Raw genomic sequence first — 22136 nt, forward strand, 5'->3', positions numbered from 1 at the left:
CAGCATTGAAGGAAATTACAGACACTTTCCCAAGAGTAGCTTCTACATCAGCAATCTTCCTTTCTCTCTGCCATTTCCTCTGAGAATTGTTTCACAAGGTCCAACATCCTCTTCTGTAGCATAGCTGAACAACAGATACCCAGCTCTGCAAGGCTGATTTCTTTTGTGAATAGTTAACATTTTTTTGATAGCCTTATTTTTAAGAAACATGTTAGCCCTTCTCTTGTTCTTCAGAGATAACTCAAAATAATATCATTTGGTCTATCTGTTCATAAGCCAAAGCTACAGCTGCCCTGTCCTTTTAAACTCAGAGCTACAAAATTCATTTGAGTTCCAGAGATAAATCAGACTTGTCCATTGCTATTACTTAATAAGCCAAAATAACTGAACATTGAACAAGAGTTTGCCCAAAGGCTGAGTTAGATTATATACAAGACACCGTCTACATTATCACTGTATAAACAGCAAATAACTTTTTAGTATATGTTCATGTCCTGTGCAATATTTGGGACATACTTACACTAAAAAAATTTATTTGGAAATCAAATTTAACTAGATATCCTGTTTATTTGCCAAATCTCACAATTCAGGTCACCATTTATCTACCGAACACAATCAATAAACTGTACGTCCAATGTGGCCTCAAGTGGGTTTTGGCGCAGAAGCGCTCCTTTTGGACTACAGGTGTGGTCCTGGTTGCAAAGTTCTGATGTGACGTCAACACTATACAAAAGTAAATGTAACTGCAAATTTTGAAATTCACAGATGGGTCTTTGAAGTCCAGCTCAAAAGCGTGGAGGAGTAGGTTAAAATAAGTCACAGACTTGCCGGTTTGGGGTTTCTAGAAACAAAAGTAACTTGAGGAGTTGAAGGCTTGTGGAAGACCTTTCCAGAGAGGGTGGGAAGTTGCAGGAGAAAAGGCTTCTTCGGGATTTAGAAAGAGAGCGCGCGAGAACCTGAGCTACCCAGTAAGAGCCGAGCAGGGACTGGTGGGCTCCCGACGGGGTGTAACCAATCAGGGCAGAGATGGGTGGGGCTAGGCTACGGGAAGGGGCGGACTGCAGCAGAGTTGGCTCCAAAGTGTGGGACTCAGCCAATCGGAACCAGGCGGGCCGGGGCTGGACTGCGGAAGGGGGCGGGTTCGGAGGAGTGTACTGTACGGTAAGTCTTTTAGCCTCACCTGCAGCTTCGCATCCCTGCACCTGCATCTGTTCTCCCAGCACTGCGGACGCGACTCGAGGGTGACGCTTGCTCCGCTCGTCATGGCCTACCCGGGATACGAAGACGAGGTGAGTCTCAGCCGCTTGGCGGTGTCCCTGTCCCTCGCGGAGTGTGGCGCTCCCTCGGGGGCGGTGCCAGCGGGGTCCGCACTTGGAGGCTGCTCCTTGAGTCCGCGCCTGGTACTCGGCGGCGCGGGACTCCGGGGGTGTTGGGAGCCAGGGCCGCGGCGAGCATTGAGCCTGGGCTGACTTGGAGCCGCAGGTGTGGAGCCGAGGGAGTGATGTGTGTTTGGAAATTTATTTCCTGGAACGGAGGAACAAGCCACCCTCTTCTTGTTCCAGTAATCTTTTGTGATACATCCCTCCCCCGCCCCCCACTCAGTGTGGTACATCCCTCCCCCGCCCCCCACTCAGTGTTGCTAGAGATCCTGTTTCTGAATTTCCTGACCACTTCTTGTTCTTTAAGTTCCTTATGAATAAATTAAGGTGTACGGTAAATAACTCCTAATCTTTACTGTTATACGAAGGGCAATCTGTTCTAGACTACCCCCTTCGCCCCCAGGCGGGGGGAAGTTACTCTTTCTTATAACTTTTATCCTATATCACCTTTGGGAGTTGCAGGTTATAGTGGTAGAGTCCTCGTGGCTAGCCCCTTCTTTTCAGAAAGGAACCCAAATCTTTAGTGTTGATGTCAGTGATCTGCAAAGTGGGTTGAGCACGCTGTGTTAACAGAGTTAACATTAGCTTGATCCATTGCGGTGTGGGTAGAATATAATATATTTTCTATTTTTATTTCTGTTTGTTTTTTACCTAAACAGAGAAACTGTGTTTTACTGATTTTAACATAGGACTTGACTTTGGGCTATGGTTGTGGTCTTCAAAAGAGTTACTCCTACCCCTGGGAGTTCATGGTTGTTGTTGTTGTTCTTGTTCTTGTTTTAGGATATGAATTTCCAGGTCCTCAACTTCCACACATACTTGTTTCTAAAATTGATTTGCTTTCCTTAAGACTTGCCTCTATTCCCTGTGGCACCTTCCACTTTGTAATGCATACTCCTCCTCAGTCCTTAAATTTAGGAAGGAAGTTTAAAGTGCCTAAGGAAAGTAAAGCCCCTTAAAGATTAGTCAAGATAGCATAAACCTGTGGGTCTTTAAAAACGTCCCTAGCGTAGACGTATTTTCATTTGGTTGAAGCTATCTGTTAGAATTGTGATATATTTACTCCTCTTGGTATGCTCTTAATTCATATATGTATGGCAGAGTGAGGTGGCAAGAGTAATACATTTTCATTCAAATAATTTGGTGCTTCCTTACCCACTTTTGTCAGAGTACTTGAATTTGATGGAGAGTTCCACGACACAATAAAGAGAACGTCTGTATATGTTTTGAACATTTAAATACCCTTTTCCATGAATTTAAAATAAACATCTCTTTTCAGCTGTTCTCATGCTCATTATTAATCGCAGGAAAAAGAAGTACCCTCAATAGCTGAAGCAATATAGATTAGAGACGCTGATTTTAAAAAATGTAATTGAAATATTTTAAGATACATTGGATAACATTTTGGGATAAAACTTATATGATTTCTTTACTAGGAGAATATTAATAAGATAGTTGAGACATTTATAAATCATGTTAAATAAAGGAAACCCACACCTTATTAATGTTTCTTATATTCTTTTAACAAAATATAAAATTTCAGCTACTAGACCTAATTGTTTTGATAGTATACTTTTATCTAATTAAGTGTATGATTTATCTCTGTAGGAGATGCATTTCCAATAGATTTTTACTTTCTTCTTTTAAGTATTGTTTATAAAAATTGTGTGTTTTTTTTTTACTAATTGTTTATGAATAAAAATTATAACTCAATATAAAGGACTTTTTTTGTTTGTTTCTCATTTTGGTCACAGGAAATGAAACAATTTAAAACTTTGTTACATGTTTTTATTTATACATGTTGTATTATACAAGCTTCAGTGTTTTCAATAATAAAAATACATTTTAAGCACAGAAAACTTACACAGAATAGATTTTCACACAAGAAATAGCATACAAAATGAATTCAAAGATGAAGAATCTGTCTTTAAAAATCACTTTTAATCTGTTTTGCCTTCCCAATTTGCAGCATTAACTTTCCCCAATCCCATAATTTGAGAACCTGGTGGTCAGATTAATGATGGTTACAAATTCTTTACCACTCCCCTTATCGAAAAGCACAGACTATTTCTCCACTTCCTTCAATCTGGGTTGGGCCTGTTTCACCTTCATCTGGTAGAATACAGTAGAAAAGGCACCATGGTGGTTCCAGACTTATTATTGTAAGAGAACTGGCAGCTTCTGTTTCTCTCTCTCAGAACCTGACTGCCATACTGTGAAGAAGTGAAAGAGCCATGTGAAAGGGCCCATGTGGAGGAGAACTGGGGCCCCTGGCCAACAAGGTTCATCCCTAAACATGGTTTACATAAATTCATATTTCAAGTTGTCCTCTTGATAGTTTCAAATGAGTCAAAATTGATCATTGTTATCATTACTACATAATGTGGGTAAGGAAAGGCTTAGACAATATTTTCATGTCCAAGCCTTTCATGTTTCTGTGCATGTTTTTAATCTTTACTATTGCCATTTTGTGAGGGCTTCAGTTAAAACTAGATCACATGATCTATAACAGCAGAGAATACCACATATATAAACTGTAATAAGTCACAATAGGCTGAAAAGAAACAAGTGAGAGGCTAGCATATGGAGCTCTCTCTCATCCCTCAGGATACTACCACAACCACCGCAGTTTCTTTAAACATTTTGCTTTCTGCCCCTTAAAAGATTTTTGAAAAACTGTATACCCTTTTCCCATATTTTATATTGACATATAACGTTTTTATTTTAAGTTTAAATAGTTGTAAAGAATACAATACCCAATATATTGTAAATGCTGACACTTAACAAAGTTTCATTGTATTTACACATATATTCTTCTAAGTATGTGTCTTGAGGTTTACTTCTTAGTTTTACTTTGGGTAAAATCTTGCATTGTTTTACTTTTTGTTTACTTCAGTGATGTTGGTAAACATTTTTTAAAATTGTACATATTCCTCTGTTAGATTAAGTTCTTAGAGGCTAGTAGCTTTCTTTTTTCTTTTACACTTCTTTTAATGTTGGGTAATATATGTTAATGAATTGAATTATGTCTTAATGTAGGACATCTAACATTTTGTAAAGTTTTTGTGATAGGATTAGAAGCTTTTGGTAAGGGCTTCTAATAATTTCTTTTAATCCAACTTTTATAGATAATAGGTAATATTTGTATTACTAACCTTCTCCTATTTCACTCTTATAGTTTGGAGATTTTAGCATTCAGGTGCCAGGAATACAGATGGGACAGCCAGTGCCAGAAACAGGTCCAGTTATACTGCTCGATGAATACTGTGGGTTCCCAGCATTTTCAGACGCTTATTCCTCAGCTGGTGACTCTGTGTATACTTACTTCAGTGCTGTTGCTGGACGGGTGAGATACTAAATTTATTGCATGAATATGTCTTTGAAAATTATTGTTTAAGAAAAATGTCAACTATCTTACTTAGAGTATCATTTTAAATGTATATGAAATTTATATTTTAAATTTATCTAGACTAATTTTTTTCCTGAGATCAGAGATGAGCATAGTCCTAATTATTTCATTTTAAAAGTCTGTTGTTGTGATGCTTGATACATTGTTCATTTGACTAAAAGAGGAAACATTGTTTTTCATAGTGGGGAAATCTGATTCTTTCTTACTTAGTATGGTTGCCTTACTGAAATTCTTCTACAAGGGGCTTCTCTTACTAGTCACTAAACACTCCACCAAAACTTAGATATTATATCTTCTTATGAGTTATCATTTTTCTATCACTTAAATCTTTTAATTTCCTTCACTCTGTTTGACATTTAGGAGCATCAGACTCTTCCTGAGTGATAGATAACACAAAGCTAAGTAGGTTTAGCCTGCACAGTCTTTTAGAGCATGCAAAAATGAGTATTGGAAGTTTGAGGAAAGTAGGAAGTATTTTAAAAAATTATAAGGAACAATATTTCTTTTTTTTTTTCTTTTTTTTTTTTTTTTTTGAGACGGAGTCTCGCTCTGTCGCCCAGGCTGGAGTGCAGTGGCCGGATCTAAGCTCACTGCAAGCTCCGCCTCACGGGTTTACGCCATTCTCCTGCCTCAGCCTCCCGAGTAGCTGGGACTACAGGCGCCCGCCACCTCGCCCAGCTAGTTTTTTTGTATTTTTTAGTAGAGACGGGGTTTCACCGTGTTAGCCAGGATAGTCTCGATCTCCTGACCTCGTGATCCGCCCGTCTCGGCCTCCCAAAGTGCTGGGATTACAGGCTTGAGCCACCGCGCCCGGCCGGAACAATATTTCTAACTTGGGCCTCACTCCCATTAAAAAAAAATCTCAGTTAAAACCTAAGTATGTCAGACAATATGATTGGAAGTCACTTCAGCATGTCATAAATTTATTCAAGTTGAGAAATTACATTTTTTCACAGGTGAAGTTTTGTCATTTATAGTAATTTTGATTTTATATGGCTAGTAAATTTTCCAGATTATCAAAATAATCATGTTGGGATTTATTAATTAAAAATTAAAGGAAATAGTATGTTATGATGAGGTATGGTATTAGGATGTTATTTGTTTCCAGTAAATTTGAGCGATTATTTAAAAGACTGACTTTATTGTGATCAATAGGGAAGTGTGAAACTGCCAGTTCAAGTACATGAATTCTGTAGGTGAATTGTTACTGATGATAATGTGAATACTTTTGTCATGGGAAGCTTTTCTTTTACTCCTACATAACTGTAATACTATACCACAGTTTATTCTTTTCTAAGTAATTTTATATATATTTTTCATGTGAAATTTCAAGGAAAATTAAGCAAAGAGGATATGTATTATGCCCCTTTGTATCAGTTATTAGTTGTATTTGACAGAAGTATTGAGTAAATATTCAAGATCGGAAGGAATACAATATTATAAGATGCCAATGTCTTCCAAATTAATTAATAAATAATATAGTACTATTTGAGTCAAATTCCTAAAGGTTTCTTTTTCTTTTTTCTTTTTGGCACTTGCTGCAATGATTCTAAAGTCTGTCTTGTATACTATGTTATTGAGAATAAATATTACATTATAATATATAAATGTATTATAATTATTAATAATTGTGATAGTGTGGTCCTAATGTAAAAACAAACATATAATACTGAGGAGCCCAGAAGCTTACCTGTGAATTCAGTATGTGGTAAAGGTAGCATTTCGTATCAGTGGGGAAGGAATGATTCCTGAAGTAACTATCCTGAAATAATTAACAATTTATCTAAAAGTAAATGTAAATCCTCAGCCCATACCATATAGTAGCATGAATTCCAGATATATTAAAGGATTGAAAAGAAGTTGTATTGGTGTTTATCTCCTATTGTTGAAGTAAATGAGCTTGACTTTTTTTTTTTTTTTTTTTTTCTGCTTTAGTATGTATTGCAGCACCTGCTATATTTGCGTTTTTGTCTACAAAACTTCTTAGAAGAGTCATGAACTAAGATAGTTGTGTGTGTTAATGAAACATTTGAGAACATCTTTTTAAGATGTGTTTTTTTTTTTTTTTTTTTTCCTTGATATGTTTCATTTACTTGTTTAACAATTTGGGGGGGAAATTGAAAGTTCTTCTGTGTTTATGGAATACAGTGGATTGGTGCATGGAGACCGGGGACCAGAGAGGATTAGGAAAAAGAGATCTACATGAAAATCATCTTGAGGGAGTTGGGGCAATGTATCAAAGAGGAGATTTGTAAATTGTGGATGGTTCTGGGAGAGGCTCAATGATAAAACAGATTAGGAAAAGGTAAAGAAACTGGCAGAATGGAGGTGCCAATACCAGACTAATGGGCAGAAACAAATTCACTCTTGAGTCTTAGCTGCAGGCCTTGTCTGTTTTCTTTTATAATGGTCAACAAAGATTTATTGATGTAGATAGAATTGTATAGAACTTTAATAACATTTTATTCATTCCCTTGAGTGTTCACTAGTTCTAATACGCTTTTCTAGGGATAGACAGTATACATAGAATTAATAGAGATGGCAGACATTCTGTTTTGGCTACTCTAATTTCATTTACATTTTATTTTTTATGATAAATGTAAAAGATAAAAGGCTAACCTTTTATTATGTATTAGAGGCTGGGGGACTATAATACTCACCATCCCAGATACCTTTGTAGCTACTAAAGGCGGCCATGTGCTACAGGACTGACCATTGACATGTAGGTGCAGTATCTTTGGAAAATCTTTCTACCCCAAATGAAAAAAGCCTTACTGGGAGCAAGCCTTAGCTGTGGCTGTTTTTGCCCCTTCATTCTTCCTGCCTGGAAATGGGACTTGAGGTATGGAGGTGTAGCAGCCATCTTGTGACCCTGAGACAACAGGCTTGAGATAAAGACCTATAGATAGGGAATATGGAAAAATGTAGAGATTGATGACAAGTCTAAGTTGCCATACAGTCCTGTTCTGCCTAGCCTCAGACCTGTTGTATGAAACAATAAACCCCTATTGGTTTAAGCATCTTCAATAATATTTTCTGCTGTTTGCACCTAAATGGTACCCTAACTATTCTACTCGTTATAGCATTGTCATATTAAAGGATTATACTGGGAATAAGTATTATACTGAGAATAATTCTGTTATCTCTGTTTGACTATGTAATATATTCATCATATAAAATTACAACTTAAAGTATATGAACTGGACATATATTTGGAGACTTTTTTTGACTTCTGAACTATTTCAGCATTTTAATTGTTGGCAATAAATTTGCTATGTTTGAACTATTTGATACTTTCCTTAAATTTCCCAGTCTTGTGCTTTTGAATAAATAAACTCCATGAAGACAGGGTTCTGGTCGTATTTTCCCTACTTGACAGATAGATATCAGGAATATATAAACATTTAATAAATGTTTTAAATGGATGCATTAACTCTCCCATTTTCAATTTTTAGTCTAAATATTTAGACTGTATTTTTTCATATGTTGAGTTCTACCTACCTTTGACTGATCAGGTGCAATATCTGACTTATGTATACTGCTCCTAGAACCCAACTACCGAACTCACATCTACAGCCATATCCTTTTTTGATGGGCCTCATAATTAATGATGCTCTATGAAAAACATCCGATTAAAGGTTTCCGCAGTGTTCTTATTTATAGGGTGAAGTATTCTAAACAGTAAGGATTAAATCATCGATTAATTCGGGGAAATTCTGGTTTCTGTTTTCAGACATACACACACGTGCATCACAGTAATACCAACAACTTTAACTTTTGTATACACACACTGCTTCTACTTTTCCACATAGCAACTGTGATGTGGGCATGACACATGTACCTTTGCATTATAGATAAGTAAGCAGAGACTCAAATTGAGTAACTGAACAAATAGGACTTGAAGTTGGATATTATTTTAAAATCTTGCTGCCTAAACAAAGGCAATTGATTTTTATTAATTTTCTACCTGATAATCTTAGGACATTCAGCTTTCTACCACTAATGCTACCTAATTCAGTTAAGGGTTTATGTTTATATAGTTAGCCTGATTATCAGCTTCAACTATAGGTAAAGAAATCCAAAAGTATCTCTTGGATTTTATTCATGTAGTTTAGGAAGACATTGCTTATTTGTGAGTTAATCATTAAGATAACATATTTTCATAACATCTCTGAAGTGGTATACTAGCAGAATGCTTTCTGATGGCAGTGAATAACTTCTAGCAAAGCTGTTACGGTTGTTTTTCTAACTTCAAAAATTCTGTAAAGAGCACATGTAAAGCAGAGTTCCATTCATTGTACAGATTTTTAAATGTAATCCACATTTGAGTGAGAAATTCCAATATTTTTAACCTTTTGAAGTAGTAAATGAACATGGTCACAAACAGTCAGAAATGCCAGCAGTTTAGTGAAGAACCAGAGGTAGTTGTTTTCATTCTACCAACTAACCTTCTTTGTACTAGATACTCTGCTACAGCCTGGGAATACAAAGATGAAGAGAACTGAGACACTGACTCAGACGATCTCTATGTGGCCAGGGAGATACAGACAAGTAGAAAATGATAAGAGTGTAGGGAAAGATGTGCTAGAGGTAAACAGGTGAAGATGATTACAACACCAAGAGTTTGTACTTGTGCTGTTTGCCGAGAACAGCACTGCTCAAAGTAAATATAAGATGAGCCATAAATGCAAAGCACATAGTTTTAATGTCTCACAGCATTATTTCAAAAAGTAAAAAGAAATAAGTGAAATTAATTTTAATGCTTTATTTAACCCATAATATAAAAATCCTAACATTTCAACATTTAATCAACATAAAAATTATCAATTATATTTTACATTTTTTTTCACTAAATATATGAAATCTAGTGTGTATTTTATACGCACGGAACATTGTAATTCAGACTAGCCACATTTCAAGTGCTTAGTGGAGCCTATGGCTAATGGCTGCTGTATAGAACAGCAGGAGCATAGAACACTCTTCCTTCAGGTATATGCATAGCTTGCTCCTGTGCCAAAAAGGCCTTCTGCCATTTTTTAATTTGAGGAAAAATTTCTAACCTGTACCCTGATCTAAAAATATGGCTAATTTTTAAAGGTATAAGTTTCTAACTACAGAATTTCAAATTTAGTAAGCAAGATTCCTGGAAAATACATGTGACAGAGAAAGGAGCACTTAGATACTCTTGACTAGGTAATGCCATACATGTGGTCCATTGAGCAGAATGCTGCTTAGTATTTTGTAATTTCTATTGGAACAACTGCAGTTTTGTAAGGGGTTCTTTTGCCAAAAATCCAGTAGAATATGAGTGCTAATAATATTTCTTAGAAGTAATTTAGAAAAGTTTTTTGTTTTGTTGTTTCTTGGATCTCTCATGAAGAGCATGTTTTAAATTTGCCTCCTTGATCCTTCATCATAGCTGATGTTTTGCATTTGTGCCAATGTATGTGATGGTTCCAAAGGAATTACTTATTTTTGTCAAAAACAGGATGAGGTACTGAATCGTAATGAGAATACTCAACCTATTTCATTTCCATTGTGATTTCTTGTTTGCATTTTAAAACTTTATTTTCTGTAATAAGTTCAGGCAAGATATGTTTGGGCAGTAATCAGAAGAATAGCTGCAAGATACAGGGGGACTCTAGAATTTTGCTAGGGGTAATGGCAGGGGAAGATATATTTTCCCCTTCCAGTTAAAGCTTCAGTATTATTTATAAATAATCTCTTCCCAAAACAGCATGAGTGGGGATGTTTTCGAGACTTTTCTGAACATATTTTAGGCATTTTTCTAACTGTTTAAAATAGAAGTAGAACGACTCTTATGAGATTATCTTGAACCATTATAGAACAGGGTAATTGTGCTATAATACAGAAGTAGAAGAAATTATTTATGTTGTATGATATTTTGTAATATGCCTTTGTTGTCAGTAATTACTTCTAGTATTTTGTAGTTAATTATAGAGTAATGTTTCAAAGAATGCATATGTCTTGATTTGCCTGAAACAGTCAATTAACATTTTAATATGCTTTTATACAATTGCACATTAAATTAGGTCATAATTATTTTTAAACAGGATGGTGAACTGGATGCTGAAGAACTTCAGAGATGTTTGACAGAGTCTGGAATTAGTGGAACTTACTCTCGTGAGATCTTTTTTCCCCTTTTGTCGAAATTGTAATAGGAAATTTATTTTCTTACTTTTTTGTCCCTGTAATTAAAATGTTTAAAAAATTATCACAGTTATACATGCACATAGTTTAAGAAGTCAGATAACTGTAAAACTCGTTACGAAAATAACTGTTCATTGTGCATTCCTGTCTCCTCAACATTAACTGCTCATAGAGAAGACTTCTTTTAACTTTTAAAAATCTGATTCTTTTGAAATTTGCTTCCATATTTCAAGATAGAATATTTTTTCACGATTGATTTTTGGGTTTTATGATTATCTATTGATACCTTGCTATGGAAGATGAGGATTTCACTTTATTTTAACCTTAAACTCTCCTCTGTCTCTGCATTCCACAGAGGAACGCTTCCCATCCTCCTGTCCTTCCAATGTAGTTATAATATATAATAATTTTTGTTAGGTATGTTAGTCTTTATTTTTACTATCTGAATGCTGCTTATAGCTATATCTTATGATAATGCATGATTATTTTCCTTTTTATATAATGTTTTCCTTTTCTTGAAATCAGTAGTTGTTGGGCATTCTTTCTTTTTCATTATCCTAGAACTCCGGGATATGCTGTTTTTTATGCGTAGCTGTCATACTGGGATTCTTTCACCATTATTCTGGAGCTGGTTTCCCCATTTCTGTTGAGTTAGATCTCCTTTTTACTCCATCTCTTGTTGTCTTCTTTTAAAAAATTCATTATGTTATTTTACTGAAATATATAGTTAAGTAGCTTCTTAATAAAAAAAAAATATATATATATATGACCAGGCACAGTGGCTCATGCCTGCAATCCCAGCACTTTGGGAGGCGGAGGTGGGCGAATCATGAGGTCAAGAGATCGAGACCACCCTGGCCACCATGGTGAAACCCTGTCTCTACTAAAAATACAAAAATTCGCTGGGCATGGTGGCACACACCTGTAGTCCCATCTACTCGGGAGGCTGAGGCAGGAGAATTACTTGAACCCGTGAGGCAGAGGTTCCAGTGAGCTGAGATTGGGCCACTGCACTCCAGCCTGGTGACAGAGTGAGACATCATCTCAAAAACAAACAAACAAAAGAATACATGGGAGATAAAATTTTGAGAGCTTATTTATCTAAAAATGCTTTCATTCTACCTTCAGAATTGATTGGCAAGCTATAGAATTCTAGGTTACAATAATTCTCATGTAGAATTTTGAAGGTATTGCTCCATTATTTCTACTGTCCCTTGTTGCTTTATCTTTGTCCTTCCTGCCTGGAAGTGGTGTGATTTGTTATTCCTCTCTGGAAACTTGGGAGATCTTTGTCTTTAGTATTCTGAGATTTGATGGTGAAGTGCCTAGTTGTGTTGTGTGGGGAACTCAGAGGGTATTCTCAGCCTGGAAACTCCTTTGCTTTAGATGTAGGACATTTTCTTCAATGATATTTTCTGTTTCTGGAATGCTTTTTGTTTTCACTGGGTTTTCTACTTTTATCATCTTTTCCCTCCTATCATTTTTTTTCCTGAACTTTTTGGGAATTTTCCTGAACTTTATTTCCTAAACCTTCTATTGAGTCTTTAATTTCTGCTTTTCATTAAAATCCAAGAACTTCTGTTCTGTTTTCATGAATGTGATACTGTCCCTTATCTCTCTGAGACTATTAATGTATCTTCAAAGTTTTTTCTTCCTATATAACCTTTGTTTTTTCCAGATTGTTTTTTCTCCTCATCTTGTTTGTTTTGGGTGGTCTTTCATGTTAGGTGCTTTTCTCAGTTATCTGATGATACTGTCTTGCTCATATTTTAACTAAAATACTGATAAGAAGCCCTGATATCATGGTTAAGCATTGATTGTGGGCTTCAATGTATGGTAGTTTGGCTGGGCAGTTTTGTCTTGTAACTCTGGGTGTCGGTATCTTTAGGGATTTCCTTTCGGACTGGGTTTTCAGTTGACCTTCTGCCTGGAAAGGAGAGGTGGACTCAGAAGGGTTCTCAAGTCTTTTGTAAATTGTCCTTTAATTGCCTTACTTTTAGAAGATAGCCCTGTCTCAGCTCTGCTATCTTGCATTTCAGAGACCTCTCCAGAGAATAAAATTCCAGACTTCTGCTGGGTTGGAAGTAGGTGTAGCATCCATCCAATTGAACTGAGGCAGGGAGGGGATATGAGGCTTAGAATGCTCCTTAGGTAGACTTTCAGCCAATTCTTCTGTTTTTGTCTCCACTTTCACACCCACTTTCAGAAGTACTGCCAATTCTTAGGCATTTGGGGTCTTTTCCAAGGGTTGCTTCTCAGCTTTTCTCATTACAAGTTCAGGAATCCATTTTCTGAAATCTAGATTGGTTAACTCACATCCATCAACTCTTCAACTTGCAAAATTTTGTTCCTTTGTTTCCTGTCTAATTCTCTTTTTCTCTGGTTTTATGCCTTAAATTAGTTTACTCTCCATTCTAATGGACTATGGGGAGGAAGTGAAAAATCTGTCAACTTCCCTGAAAAGTCTGTCTCTTCACTCCTTGTCCTAAATATTTTTTCTTATACATACACATTCCTATTCTGATATTGAAGATCTGCTTGTTTGCTGATTCAGATTTAGCCATCTATTGTCATTAATTCAGATTATCCCACTTTATGAGTGTGTGCCAAGTTAATTGTAAAGCAAAATAGATATTATTTACTTGCCCCAAAGAAGAAATACCATTTCCAGAAATTTCTCATGTAATCCCCTCACTCTGATAGTTTTATAGCCTTAGCTTTATAAACTTGTGAAACTACCTTTCTGGGTCCCAGTTTCTTCCTTTTTAAAAACTGGAACTATTATACGTTTAGCATGTTTATGTGAAATCATGTAACACACACCACCTTACTCATATTAAGAACACATTGAGTATCTATTGAGTTGTCAGTTTGAAAATACTACAACTAACAATTCTAACATCGATACTATATTAAACATTTAAAGAAAATCAGCAATTTTAACTTGTGGAATGTTTTATAATTTTTTCTTTAGTGGGTCTAAAATTTAGCTGAAATAATTTTCTTCTTTTATAAAATGTTAAAATGTTATGGATAAAATAAAATAATAATTTTGAAAATTTTTATTCATTCATTCATATTAACAAGCTGCTATTAATCACTTTGTAAGTTTAAACTGTACTAACGTGATATTTTCTTTATCAGGACATGAAATTAGTCTTGGGATATGTCAGCATATTAGTTGAATGTAATTGGATTAGAAAAATTAGAAAAGGATTGGAAAAATTGAATTTTATCAATAGGTCATCAGTTGTAGTTCTGTAAATATGAAAGTGTTAATATTTCAAATTACCTCTGGTTTTAAGATAGCTTGTATTGATATTTTCTTCCTTTTTTCTCCCCCCAACCCCTGAGAAAAACCAGCTCTTCAATTCAGATGCTCATTTTTTCTTACTTGGTCTATTACAATAAACTATCAATGGACTTACCTATTTCCAGTATCATCTCACTTTATATTTTATTCATTGTAAACTAAAGTTTCTAAAATGGAAATTTTAGAATTTCCCTTCTGCTTCTGAAATACTTCAGCGGCTTTTATTGGCCCAAACTCTTTGGGGTAGTATTCAAAAGTTTCATGATTTGGCCCTCATTTGCCTTTCTGATGTCATCATATGTCACTCTCCCACGTACGTTAACTCAAGTTTTGTGATCTCTGAGTACATGTCAAACTTCTACTTTAACTGCACTTGTCATTTGTGTTATAAAGACTGGAAGCCTTCCTCTTCCGCAGGCTTGGGTGAAGCCAAGTGCTTTACATACCTGGAGTGTCTTTGTCACAGTAATTTTCAGTTAGTTTATAATTGCTCATTTAATTACCTTAGTCCCCTCACTAGATGTGAGTACTTCGAAGGCAGTAATTTTTTTTTAAACAATGGGTACTTAACATTCAATAATAGCTTGTTGATTGTGGTGATCTTATATATTTTGGCAGTTTTTAAATGTTTTATTTTGAAACTAGAGATTGTCATAATTTTACATAGATAAAGTTGGGCATACTCTAATTTAAATATTGTATATGTTTTACAGCCTTCAGTTTGGAAACCTGCAGAATTATGATTGCCATGTTGGATGTATCCTTGAATAGGAATAGAAATTACTAGAATAAAGAGTAATTGCTTTCTGAATATCAAGCCAGTGGTTAGATTTCAGTGCCCATAGTAAACTAGTGAATTTAAAAATACTTTGTAAGATCCTGTTTAAATTCTAGGCTTTTTAGTTTTTATACAGAAATCTATTCATATAATGAGTTTGGCTAACTCTACAGAAGCATACTCATGTTTTAGTCAATGATTTAGAGTCAGATAAACTCAGGTATCAAAATTTATTTTTGTTAATAAAACTATCAGAGAGATTACACAGGAAAACTGGGATTTAATGAATTCAAAGAGCTATGGGCAGCTCTTAATGCCTGGAAGCAAAACTTCATGATTGTTGATCAAGATGGAAGTGGCACAGTAGAACATCATGAGTTGCGTCAAGCCATTGGTCTTATGGGTAAGAACATTAACATTCTTTAGAATCTATAAAGCTCATCTTTGTTCTTTGATTAGATGAACTTAATTGCTTAAATTTACTAAGTAATAAAGGGATATATTTTTTCACCAGCAAGTTCCTTTGTTTGTTTTCAAGGTTGTAGGTAAATTCTGACCAAAGACCTCAACAAAACCATTTTAATTATGATTTCTTTTCAAAAGATGATCTTCCATACATGCATGCATTTTGAATTTCTTCTGCTGTGTTTAAATTTATTTCTTTGTTAGTACTTACCACTTATATTGTATTCTTTTATAACTTGGCAGGGTCCCTAATTGGGAGCCAAAGCTTGCCTCCGTCAGTCAAAAGTCTGTACAAAATAGCTTTTCAGCAGTAAAACCTATGTTTTCATTTGTCTTTTTTTTCTTACATACTACAGAACACATAGCAGGTGCCAAAATACATCAAGATGGAAAGGTTGCATTTTAGAGTAATTTAAAAGTATAAAACTTTATTCTTATCATACCTCTCTCTGATAAGCTGATGTTTTTAGTGTACTTTCAAAATGGATAACATATAATGGTGTTTAATTTGCTTAAAGTTAATGCAGTTTTAAATAGCTTTATGTATTGTTTTTATGCTTGTGATTTACACTCTTTTCTAAACAAAATATATTTACATGAAAATTAATTTTTTGGAAGTTAAAATCTGAACCCAATGGAAGTGGACTTACCTCAAATTGCAATTTAAATAAGTCAAATTAGTGATTTGTTTGGTTTTGTTTTATAAATAGACATTTTAATTTAGTAGTAGGGACAGTCCATCCCATATAAACATATGTAGTTCAATTATAGATTCTTGATACCTAATGGATTAAACCTGGACCTTAATTCAGCCTAATGTTGGGAAAGTAATAATCTTTGGCAGAAAAGAAAACCTTCAGAGTTCCAGTTAGGCAGTGGAATGTAAAAAGGGTTTTCTGGATTGTCCAAATTTAAGGTCTTCATATATATTTTAAAATATTCGAATTATTTTGCTGAGAATACTATGAGAAAATCTAGGAATTTTATCAGTACCGCATTTAGCTCGTAACTCTCTAATATGAAGTTCAAAATATATTTGCATATAATTACATTAGTTTGCATGTTTTGCTGCTTCTTTATACGTTTCCTGCATTACATTCTATTGTAGCTACATGTATAATTATCTCCTATTGCATTTATTTTGGTTGTTTTTACCTTTGAATGGATTAGTGTCATTTGCTCAAGTCTACAAATCCGGTAATGTATGGGCAATAATAGTGGGCTACTATTCTTCTTAGTAAAATGTATACCTCTCTTTAAATGCATAGGGCCATCTAAAAGGGTACAGCAAGTAGAATATATTAATTTATGTTTTTAGTTTTTATTTTTTATTCTTTTTAAATTTTAGATTTTATGTATATTTTAAATGGGAGTAATCAAACAGTAATCCATGTATAGAATTTAAAATAATGTAAAACATACTGGGAATGAATGATCAAAAACTTCTTTCTCATCGATATAAGTATACAATCAAAAATTTTGGACATCACAGGACTACTAGAACAAAGAACCAAGGAAATCAGTGAAATAGTGAGAAGGCTGTTATTATTGTTACAGTGTGTGAAGAAACACTCAGAATTCCAGGACAAAAAAGAATAATGTTTTTTGTTTTTTCCCCTTTAGAGTAATCATGTTGATCCTCAAATTTCCCTTACTTATAAAAGATACTTTCAAGCAATATGTTCAGTGGGAAATGTCATTTGAATAACAAAGATCATTAGTAATCCTTGCATTAATATTCTTTAAGAACTATACAAAGTTACATAATTGAAATATTGAAGCATTAAAACCCATGAAATTAGATATTATTTCAAAATAACAATATATGATAAATTCATAAGAAGAGAATTATTTTCTTTTCCTTAGCTTTGACTTTATTACAAAGTTAGAATTGTGATATTTATATACCGATTAACAGGATTAACAGTGAAGCCTTGGTCTGATCAATTTCAATATTAATGTGTTTTGTTTCTAATTACATTTTTGTGGAATGAATTTTGAAAGTTATTTTATGGCTTGATTAATGAGAAGGCATTCTTGCAGTGTTCTTGTGTTATTTACATTTAGAAGTTTAAATTTATCTCTTTTTTAGGTTATAGGTTGAGACCTCAAACAATAACTACTATTGTTAAACGTTATAGCAAGAATGGCAGAATTTTCTTTGATGATTATGTTGCTTGCTGTGTGAAGCTTCGAGCATTGACAGGTATTGACTATTTAAAACTAGGTGTACAGTATTATGTAGCTATTTTTCTTGAATAATGTGTCTCATTTTCTCCAGCAAGTTTATAATAATATGTGTTTTCCTCTTTTATTCACTGTTAAATCTAATAGTTTTAAGGCTTTAAATATTAAGCAATATAAATGATAAAAACTTGTTATATGTTATTTTTGGAAGTTTTTCTTCATATCTCTGTTGCCTGGGCTATTCAATCACTTCTCAGATTTAATTGAATATGAAATTATTCTTTTTTTGTACCTGGGGGCACTAAATATTTGGAACTATGTATTTTAAATTTCAATAAAAAAGTAATTTCTTTGTTTAAAGATTTCTTTAGGAAAAGAGACCACTTGCAACAAGGGTCTGTGAATTTCATGTATGATGATGTGAGTATCCTGCTTTTGGTATTTATACTGCATTCTAGATGCGTTCTTAGTTAGTAAAAAAATTTAAGTGATCCCAAGTACTGGTACTGGAAATAATATATTTTGTATGCCATATACTTTTCCATATTTTTCAGCTTAACACAAATATAAGATTAATATTGGCATAGATGCCAAACAATTTGACTTCATGTTAAATTGTAAATATACTTTTCAATTTTTATGACAGGCTTTTTGAATTTAAAAAAATGAATCACTTTTAAGGGCCAAAACCACCATTATTTTTAAAAAGGGTAGTTTACTGTAGTGATATTTTTTTCTCAGGGAGGGAAAAATTTTAATCCATGACACATTATGAAGCTGTTCATTTCTCATTTCAAATGGTTACTATTAACCTGATATTCAGGGTTTTTAAAAATTCAAGCTATAAGACAGTTATATTTTACCTGTGCTTTAATGTTTCAGGGTTTTTGTTTTGTTTTTCTTGTATTTACTGATGAAAGTTATGGGGTCAACATTACTGGTATTTATTGGCTTGAATTATAAGCCTTGGAAACAAACTTTTCTCTCTTAAGAAAATGCTCTTGTGGAATATAGTCAAAAACAATTAAAAACCATTTTATTCTTAATAGATAATAATTTTACTTATGTATTAGTTTTTGCAGGGCACTATGGCAATTTGAATGTTTAGAATTCTAAACCTGAAGAGACACTGTGAATTCTTTTGCTTGGAAGAAGTGAACTGGACTACTTTAAAACTTTTAAGCGTTTTCCATGTTCTTCCTACCCATTAAGTCTCTCTTCCCTTTCTGTGTGTTTTTATTTTAGCAGATAGTTCAAAACAATAAAAGATTTTAAAAAAATTTGGTGTATTACTGCTTTTGGAAAAGTTATCTTACAAATATGTGCATATTATCATAAAATACTGGTGTATGATTATTTGATTTAAATAATGCTTAGCCTTAATTTTTAACAATGTAAATTTAGAGGAATTTACTTTACAAGATCGATTGTATAAGAAGCCAAATGATAAAAGCCTAGAAAAAACTAATTTATACTTATCCAAAGGTTACAAATTAGACTTTAAATTTTGTTTGTAGTTGGTGGCGTTTGAGGGCCAGCTAGAAATGAAAGCCTGGATTTTGTGCTGTGTTCGTAAGATAGTTTGTTCCTTGATCAAATAATCAGAGAAAAGACACTTAAAGATCTTTGTCCGTGAAGAAGAAAATTATCTCCCCAGTCAAATCTGTGGTGGGATAAGACTACGGAAGGCATTATTTTTTCCTTTTTAATTTTTTGTTGTGTATATTTTTCTTCAATATGTTTTATTGTCTTCTCTAAGCAAACAGTTCTTAATAAACAAAGTATTTCTCTCTGCACCCTATTTCATTAGTGAAGACATAGTTCCCCTAAAATGGCATCCTCCTCTAAATCTAGACTTTTTGGAAATGGTGTATATTTTTGATGATATGTGAGCATTCAAGATTGTCCTAATTAAATTGTTTAAATGTAATGTCAGCTGTTTATAAAGATAAAAAAAAAACAATTAACCACTCTAATTGCTCAGAAATTATACATTTGACTTATTTGACAATATTAACATTAGTGGTGGCTTTGCCGTTAAAAGCCCAGTAAGTATTTTGAGTGCATCTATGTGATGTGGTGTTTTGAGCATAGTAGGCACCACAGCAACTTTTCTGAGTGGTACTAAAACTGCAGAAAATGCAAAGTAGAATCACCAGATCTTTAGTGTGTAATATCCCTGGTATAAGATGTTACGATTAATGTAATTTCTTTCTTGGCAAACACTTCATGTCTATCTTAGTGAAGATTTAATAAACCACATATTTTTCTTATGCTTTAAATGCGTATCTTCCAATCTAACAGTGAGTGACATAATTTTATGACTGCTGACCAAATTAATTTATAGATTTTATAAAATCCCATGTTTCTTAATGGATGAAGGATAGATGGCAATATCTTGAACAAAACCTTTTATAAACTTACAGAATTTTAAATCAGCTTTCACTTTAAAAAATCCTGGAAAGGAAGTAATGCACTTGACACTGATAATTTTATATAATTTGCTGTCAAATTCACTTGGTCAGTTTTATAAAAATGTGTGAATAAGTAATCCACATAATTTTGTTCTCTGGCTTTTTTAATGAACATATATTTGATAATGTGAGAGGACATTAACTGAGCTGGTAAATTAAACAGAATTCTAATTAGAAGTGTTGTAGGAAAAAGCAAATGTAAAAACACCATGTGTCGTTCACGTTGAATGGTGATAATGTGACTCAGCAGCCTGTAATCTCAACACCCAGGTTATACAGATAGTTGATACTGAACTATTCTGTGGTCAATTATGATTATCTCTCTTACTTGGAGGCTCACAGTTGAGGTAAAACTTTTAAAATGACAAATGGTGTTATGCAAGTTTCTGCCAAATGACACTGTCTTAGAACTCTTTAACACAATTCTCATCTAAAAATGTTCCTATGACTTTTGGTCATAGAAGGTCTATGAAGGAGCTTCCATGGCCAAACATATTTAGAAACTCTCGCTTTCTAAAGCTTGATAAGGTATATTAGCATCTGAAAGCCCAAGGTTAATAAAATCAGTCATGTTTAATTTTATTTGGCCCAGTTTTTTCTAAACTCTTTGACCACAGAACCCCTTTCTCTAGCAAAACTAACATTCTATGCTGATCCAACTTAATTGCCAGGCAACTCTTCTGCACTTTACATTAAACAGACAAACTTACATTCACAGAAACATTAGGCCTACAGAATATTTTATCAGAGTTTTTATACTGAAATACAGTTCACTTTTTGATGCTTTAAAAATAACTGATAAAATATTTTTATGATGAACATGACTGCAATATGAATATAGTATAGTAGTTTGCACTGGTTAACTTACACCCCAGTTCTTTTATGATGATGTTAATTATTGAATAATGTACACTCTTAATGTATAAGTGCTTTTATTTATACAGTAAACATGTTTCCATGTCATTTTGATAATTTTTTTAATAAACATTCAAATAGCTTGCTGTAAAGTTTTGTATCATACAAAATCTGTTACATATATATATATATATTATGAGATGCTTCAGTTCAAATAACAGTGCAGTAATTCACCTGTATCTAAAAGACTGCCAAATGATTAAATGTCAGGTATTGCACTTCTATTTTGAGTGGCAGTTTACACATTTGAAATTACATCAAGGGTAAATCAATATTATGGAAATCTTAATTTGGTCCACTTTAAATGTAATTTCAAGGATTTCTCATTTGATCTATTTACCCATGCGTCCAGAAAAAAGTAACAAAAAATGTAGTCAAGTTATGTTTATTTCCAAAAAAGGCATTTACCGTAGAAGAAAGTAGAATCTGTTAATATAGTTTAAAGTCTGTGGAGTTAAAAAAAAATAACAAAAAATCAATTTGTGATTATTTATTTAAGTAAAATATAAGACATCAAGTTTACTTGTAATCTTATGGCATTACTAAACTGGACAAACAAATAAATACTCTTTGTCAAAAATATGCTCTTCTTTGCCTTTTTACGTTTGACAAACTCTTAAATGATATGTTTTCTTCTGGTTTTCTATAGTCTTCTGGGTAATGAATAGAAATAAATCTGTTAATATCTGGTGAATTAAATCCGATGAGTAAATTCCAAGACTTCTTTCAGGCAGGCATATTCTGTTACATAAGCTTTAAAATGCAACCATGGGTGTTTTATTACTTTGAAACTTGTGTTAGAAGATCCCAAGTTTTTGGTCGCAATTCAATCATTTACATAATGAATTAAGCACATTTGAATAAATACATAATGTTAAAAGTATCATCCAATAATATGTCTAGAGCTTATACATGATATTAGATTAAATTAAAATATTTAGAACTGGTAAATACTTAGAAGTTATGAGTGCAGACAGGATTTTAAATGAATACTGCCCAGGTAATTTGAAGTCTAGAATGAGGTCATCATATAGTACATATATTA

The 22136-nt window shown here is 33.6% G+C and overlaps 1 protein-coding gene across 2 annotated transcripts; it reads left to right on the forward strand.

Moving 5' to 3' along the window:
• Nucleotides 1–1112: 1112 nt before the first annotated feature.
• GCA (grancalcin) lies at nt 1113–19975 on the forward strand. 2 transcript variants are annotated; one of them, XM_023217332.1, is made up of 8 exons: nt 1113–1289; nt 4558–4725; nt 10863–10932; nt 14986–15029; nt 15306–15453; nt 17608–17721; nt 18064–18122; nt 18776–19975. In XM_023217332.1, the coding sequence occupies exons 1-8, from the start codon at nt 1263–1265 to the stop codon at nt 18800–18802; spliced, it is 657 nt and encodes a 218-aa protein (XP_023073100.1). In that variant the 5' UTR covers nt 1113–1262; the 3' UTR covers nt 18803–19975. The 2 variants fall into 2 exon arrangements, with proteins under 2 accessions (XP_023073100.1, XP_026309917.1); XM_026454132.2 differs by having other exon boundaries at nt 1114–1289; nt 18785–19975.
• The last annotated feature ends 2161 nt before the right edge of the window (nt 19976–22136 follow it).

Source organism: Piliocolobus tephrosceles, chromosome 11 (assembly GCF_002776525.5).
Source record: "Piliocolobus tephrosceles isolate RC106 chromosome 11, ASM277652v3, whole genome shotgun sequence".
NCBI lineage: Eukaryota > Metazoa > Chordata > Mammalia > Primates > Cercopithecidae > Piliocolobus > Piliocolobus tephrosceles.

Bases quoted from the DNA above. Each gene is read 5' to 3' on its own strand.
- GCA (XM_023217332.1), top strand. From the start codon at position 1,263: ATGGCCTACCCGGGATACGAAGACGAG. The intron at 1,290-4,557 runs GTGAGTCTCAGC...TCACTCTTATAG, and splicing joins ACCCGGGATACGAAGACGAG to TTTGGAGATTTTAGCATTCA. The intron at 10,933-14,985 runs GTGAGATCTTTT...TATGTTTTACAG, and splicing joins AATTAGTGGAACTTACTCTC to CCTTCAGTTTGGAAACCTGC.